The following is a 6,474-nucleotide window of genomic DNA, read 5'->3' as shown; positions in this document are numbered from 1 at the left end:
GCATTCAAGCTCTGCAACGTGCTCTTCAACGAAAAAGAGGAAGATCTGCATTTACTGCTTCCAACTACATCTTTCCAGCAATTAAAGCCTCCTTCTCCTGCATTCAAGTTGACTACTCTTTCAAGAGGAGACCAGAAGTTTAAGAAGCCATTCCTCATCTCCAATCTAAAAGCATTTGAGGCTTCTTAACTTCATTTATTGTTCATATTGTTTTCATCTGCTTTTTGAGAAGCTCATTTTCTGTTTTCTTTCTACAACTTGTATTTACTTGGTTCAATCGGAGATTGAATCAAGGGGATTGAGGTTGGTTGGTGAGCCGAGTTAAAACCAACGTGTGTAAGGGTTCGATTGTGATCCCGGAAAAACAATCGGGGGTGGTTCTAGTCGGTGAGCCTGGGAAAACCGACCGAGTTCGTTGTGAGCTCGTAAAACAACAAGTTTGGTTGTGAGCTTGGAAAACAACCGGCTGTAATCCAAGGGGATTATAGTGAATTCCCAAGTGAGACTTGGGGAGTGGACGTAGGAGCAAGGGTTAGCTCCGAACCACTATAAAACTTGTGTTTGTGATTGATTGTCTCTCCTTCTTCTCATTTCATATTACTCACAGCACATAGTAATTAATTAAATAACTTGCAATAGTTATTAATTAATCATCCATAACGTTTTAAATTATCTAAATTATTTTAAAACCCAATTCACCCCCCCCTCTTGGGTTGTCTATCTGGGCAACAAAGTCATTGTGAGCCAACTCAGTAGAAATGAGGCTTCTTCACTATATGATCAACTGAATATTCTTCCCTAAGATTGAAAGATTTGATTTTATCTTAGAGAGATACGTTCAAGTAATGTACCATGTGCACAAGGTGACTCGCCTAAACCTGCCTTCTCTTATGTTCTGCCATATATACAAGGTAGCAACCAGGTCAAAGGCATGTCTGCCTTACGGTATGATTCTGACCTTCGCATTTTCTGGAACAGGGAGTAGTGCTTGAAGGAGAAACCTTGAGAGCATTGCTACACACTAATACTTACAATGACCAGTCTCTACATCGAATGGGTTGCTCTAAAATTGATAGTTATTAGGTGTGAAGAAGTGGTGGTGGTAGACTTGATGAAGCTACAGAGGATGGACCGAGTGAGACTACAACCCCTACAGAAGAGTACGCTGAGCCATCTGCCTTTATGGAATGCCCACTACAGGAGGGCTTGGAGGTGAGGACTTCATGGCTTCTTTTGATTTTCAACCTTCACATGCACAGAGTAGCAAAAGTCACACTTTTAGATTGGATGAGGATTAGATGAAGTCCATCATTGAGTAGGTACTACTGGCTGGGCTGATGAGTTCTAGATTCACTATTCAGTGAGGACACCTAGCCCTTGAGTCACCATATGGCACTCAATCAACAGATCAGAGATTGGAGCCTCATGTTTTATCACTAACATAGATGATTGCTGAGTTGAGGCATGATGTCTCTGACATTCGGTTCTTGGTGACTAGTCAGTATAGAAGGATAGCAGACATTGAGGAGGAGACTAGACAGTTGTAGGCATCCATTAATAGAGATTTCAGCAAATACACTGCAAGTGCTTAAAAGATCAACGACCAGATTATGGGGATGCCTAGAGAGGTTCGAAATGAATCAAGGTGCCTGATGAAATCCCTCACTACTTCGACTTCTATTCTTGTTGATATGATCAATCCCTTCACTCGAGAATCAAGAGCCAATCAAGCCCATCAATTTGGTCCATCTCATCCACCTCGTTCTTCTCCACCAGGTGTAGTGGTGGAAGATCTACTATCCATCGCCCATATCGTGGCCCATCTTATTCCTCATCTTAATCATCATCCACCTTCTCCAATGAATCCAGAACTTAGGATCTTTCTTTGTCCTCTCATTTTGTATAGATTCGTAAGTCATTTCAAATTGTACATAGCTCTTATACTTCATCCTAATAGATTGAAAGCTTCATACTGGTACTTGAACTCTTGAACTCTACTGTTAATAAAACTTACAATTTTATTTCAAATACTCGATATTTTGATGTTTGTAGTTTTAGTTCAAGTGACATTTGTGTGTTGACTTACATGACATGTGCTTATTATATGCCTTAATATTACAATGATTGAAAATGTATAGATTAATTGCAAATTTGATTTTAGAATTTGTGTTGATCCATCTAATTATGTGATATGCTGCACTGAATATTTCATCCTGAATGATTCTCATGTTTATCCTGTTTATTCTATAACCTAGTGCCCTCCTTATTAATAATGACATAAAGGGAGGAAAAGAAAAAGGGGGGAGAAAGAAAAATGAGAAAGATGGAAGCAAGCAAGTTTAAGAAAAAGGAGAAGAAAGAAAAAAATAGAAAGAAAAATGGTAAAGAATTCAATGGTATAAGTAAAGGTTCAAGATAAAAGCTCAAAACAAAAGTATAAGAAATGCAAAAAGGGGGAGCAAAAGAAAGAAATTGGAGAAAATGTTTAAGATAAAAGTTTAAAGCAAATTTAAAATCTCTGTAAATGATAATTTGAAATCCTTCTTAAATGATAAGTTTAAAGATATTATTCATGTTGCAGTTAAATTAACTTTACTAAAGCATAAAGACTGAATGGTGTCAAGCAAATATAAACTCATTTTCACTTTATGAGTTTTATAATATAAATTCAGATGTTATGCATGCTTATTCTTTTTATTTGAATATTGCAAATATACTCTATTCTAAAAGATGCTATCATTGTTTATATTATTTTCTTTTGAAACTCAAGAATTTTGTCATCATTAAAAAGGAAGAGATTGTTGATCCTAAAAGGTTGATTTTGATGATGCAAAATAGTTTAGCCAAAAATTGATTAATCTATTTGCTTAGAGTTTAAGTGATACATTTTAGAAAAACAAAAAAGAAAGCCATTAGCTACTCTCAAAATAAGATCATCCATCTAAAGCTCCACATTAAGAAGCTAACTCCAAAAGGCCAAGAAAACATTCTTTGAATGCTCACACACAAGATAGAACATTTTATCCTAAGCTAGCTCAAGAGTCGATTCCAAGCTTGTAACGAGTCGACCCCAGCACACTATCATTGAATGATGCATCTTTACGGGCTACTCTAGTAGATTGCGAGTCGACCCTAGAATAATCTCAGAGGACAGATAGAAAATTAAAGAATTCATCACATTGACGAGTCAACTAATGTAGTACTCGAGCCGACTCCACCTTAGTAAGAGTTGACCCTAGACAAAACTGAGTTAACCCCTGAATGGCCATAGAGAAAAGACAGAGCTAGAAAATTCATTGCATTCTAAGTTGACCCATGGAATTCATGAGCTGACTCCAGTCAAAGTAGAGTCGACTCTAGAAAAAGATGAGTTGACCCCAGAATGGCCATAGTGGAATAGTAGTGAAACTTAGTCTATTTAAGAGTCGACTCCTGAAAGCAATGAGTCGATCCTAGTCATCTGACGAGTCGATCCTTGAACTAAAAAAGCTGACTCCATAAATGCCACAGAAGAAAGATAGAGCGAAGCATAAATAGAAGCAAGCTTGAGGTGACTTCTAAATATCACGAGTCGACTCCCTAAAATCTTGAGTTAACCCCAAAAAATGGCGAGTTGACCCTATGCGCTTGAGAACAATAACAACTATAGTTTTTTTGTGAATCAAAATAGTTGTTTTCATCTCACATTAGCTATATTAAGTGTTTAATGGCAAAGAAAGTGTTCCAATCTTCTCTAAAGAGTATATATACATGGGAACACCAAAGAAAATAGTGAGCTCTAGAACAACAAAGGCAAAATCCACTAGAGCTAGAAAAAGATAGCAGAAAGAAAGAGCTTCAATGAAGATATCATTCAAGTGCTTTTATTGGAAGCTGAAAGTCCACATCTTCTATATTAGAGAGTTGGTGAGGTGCCTTCAAAAGCAATCAAATCAACTAACAGAGCCTAGCTCGATTTATTATTTTTATTTATTATTTTGGAACTATATTTGTTGTGCTTAAATTCTTTTTATTCCTTGCTATAACAAGTTTCAAAAATTGAAAATTGAGAAAAAGGTGCATCCAAACCTGAAATTGGATTCTAAAAGTTTTGGTTGATTTTTTTTTTAAAATTAACTGGATTGATTGTGAACCCAGAAAACAATCGGTGAAGGTTTTGATTAATTGCCTGAAAAATCAATAGGGTTGTTTGCGAATATGAAAAATAATCGGTTGTAGGTTTTAGTTGATTAACCTGAAAGAATCAATTGAGTTTGGTTGTGGACTCGCAAAACAACTGAGGTATATTTTGGGTTATAGATTATAGTGGAATTTCGAAGAAGAAAATATTGGAGAGTGGATGTAGGTGCATGGTTGGCACCAAACTACTCTAAATCTCTTGTATTTGCCTTGCTTTTTTTTATTTAATTTTTTTCATATTTACTTAGTGTTTATTTTCTAAAATCAATATTCATCTATTAAGCATTTAATTTTGCTACATTATTAGCTACAATTTTTGAAAAAACCAATTCACCAGTCTCCTTTTGGGCTGCAAAGCTAGACAACACTGTGAAAGTAGACTCAGCCTTAGCTTCTTATAAGCTTTCCTACTGTGAAACCCTTATTTTTCATGAATTAAAAGTTGATGTTCCTTTCAGAAGTAATTTTTTAAGTGGAGATGGGTACCGTGTTCAGAATTCTTGCAGAAGATGTTGACACGCGGAGAAAAAAAATTAGCTAAGATGGCCTGGCCACAAGTCAGCAAGTCACGTTGACAAAGATTAAAAAAAAAAAATTGTGGGGGTATAGACAGAGTTGCCAGTACGTGCACATGGATAAGAAAAGAGTAGTGATAAGAAAAGAGAAGTGACAATAGCTAAAAGAGTTGAATGGGCGACATATGAATGGAAAAATTATATGCTTTCATTTTATAGATGAGTATAGTTACTGATAGTGAATTTTTAGTATATAAATATCTTAAATATTATTTTTATTTTTATTTTTTTATGCTAATGCATTTGCAGGACACCATCATCTAGCCGCGTGGGAAATGGAAGCCACTCTCCCGTTACGATTTGGGTGGCTAAAATTAGAAATGAGGATCCTCGCAGCCCGCGTTGCTATTATATTCGCCGTTGGGTTCCCAAGACTTCATTATGAGTCTACATCTCCCAAGGAGGCCCAAGCTCGTCCTCCCGTGAACATTCCCCTCATTTGTGCGACCCTCTTAGCTGCCCTGTCTCTCCCTCGATTCAGCCCCACGTATTTTATTTCCTCTTCCCATCAAAAGCCGCGAAGATGTCCTCCAAGGAGTCCTCCACCCCCTCCAAGAACTCCTCCGCCATGGATCAATTCCCCGAAGCCAAATCCAAGACGAAGAAGACGAAGCGGCAGCAGCCCAAAGTCCCCAAACGCTCCTCCTCCGTTCCCACCACCGCCCAAGAACACGCCGCTGTCGGTGCTGTGCCATCCAATCACCGCCGGAAAAAGCGAAAGACCACCGACCCTCCATCCCTCGCCGCTGCAGAAGCCACAAGCTCTTGCTCCGGCCAACAGTTGAGAATTTGGACGGACGCCGACGAGGCCGCCCTCCTGAGGGCTGCCATCCTCTTCCGCGACGAGAGGGGCTCCCTTCCGAGACCGAGCAATATCCTCGACTTGTTCAACTTTGTCCAGCCATCTCTTGTCGCCAAAAGCCTGAATCCACAGCAAGTCTGCAGCAAGCTTAAGCGCCTGCGTCGCAAGTACCTCGACAATCTCCGTGGCCCGGCCGCCTCCGCTGGTGCCCATGACCGCCTCGTCCACGAGCTCGCGGCCCAGCTTTGGTCCTCCCACCTGGAGACTTCCACCGAGGAGACAATTGGTGAGGCTGTCGAGCAGCAAGATGGAGAGGGCACTGCTGCGGCGGCGGCGGAGGAGGATGGCGGCGCCGGCCACTACTATCCATTTATCTGGGAGGCGCTCGCGGACTACTGGAGAGAAGATGGGTATTTGAATGCCACGCTCAATGAGGCACTGAAGCGAGGCGATCCTTGGAAAGCAAAGAAGCTGGACGTTAAATGGAAGCAGCAGCTTGAAAGGGAGAACCGTTTGTCGGTCAAACACCAACATGAACTTGGTAGAATATTTCAGATGCTAGCGTAATTTTGAGATTCTGCTGCTGGTAGTTAAGATCACCATGTTCTGGTACAACAGTGTCTGTGAAAGTTCTAGGAAAGATGTATCTGTTTCGTGTGTCTTGTAGGTCGTATGACCTTCTGCATGGAAAGGGACGTTGTATCACGTTTGCTGAGATGTTCCATGTTAGCTGGAAGATGTTATTAAAATATGAGGTTTGGTATCCAAAACAGCTGGTGTTTCTTAGGCAACTTCACGCCTTGCTATGTTAGCTCGAGAAAGCCTTCTAAGTAAATAGTTACTAGATTATTAAAATTAGAAATGGCTGTCCGATAGTTAGAATTTTTGATTTTGGCAATCCTCTTTCTTCACTCTAAT

General features: G+C 39.6%; 1 protein-coding gene across 1 annotated transcript; it reads left to right on the top strand.

Moving 5' to 3' along the window:
• Positions 1–5,254: 5,254 nt before the first annotated feature.
• Positions 5,255–6,246, top strand: LOC120105926 (STOREKEEPER protein-like). The gene has a single exon (XM_039118713.1). It carries the CDS (start codon positions 5,278–5,280, stop codon positions 6,121–6,123), a length of 846 nt encoding a protein of 281 aa, XP_038974641.1. The 5' UTR covers positions 5,255–5,277; the 3' UTR covers positions 6,124–6,246.
• The last annotated feature ends 228 nt before the right edge of the window (positions 6,247–6,474 follow it).

Source organism: Phoenix dactylifera, unplaced genomic scaffold (assembly GCF_009389715.1).
Source record: "Phoenix dactylifera cultivar Barhee BC4 unplaced genomic scaffold, palm_55x_up_171113_PBpolish2nd_filt_p 000399F, whole genome shotgun sequence".
In the NCBI taxonomy this organism is placed as follows: Eukaryota; Viridiplantae; Streptophyta; class Magnoliopsida; order Arecales; family Arecaceae; genus Phoenix; species Phoenix dactylifera.
Note: the sequence above shows the minus strand (reverse complement) of the source record. Positions and strands in the feature narration are given on the sequence as shown.

Bases quoted from the DNA above. Each gene is read 5' to 3' on its own strand.
- LOC120105926 (XM_039118713.1), top strand. From the start codon at position 5,278: ATGTCCTCCAAGGAGTCCTCCACCCCCTCCAAGAACTCCTCCGCCATG.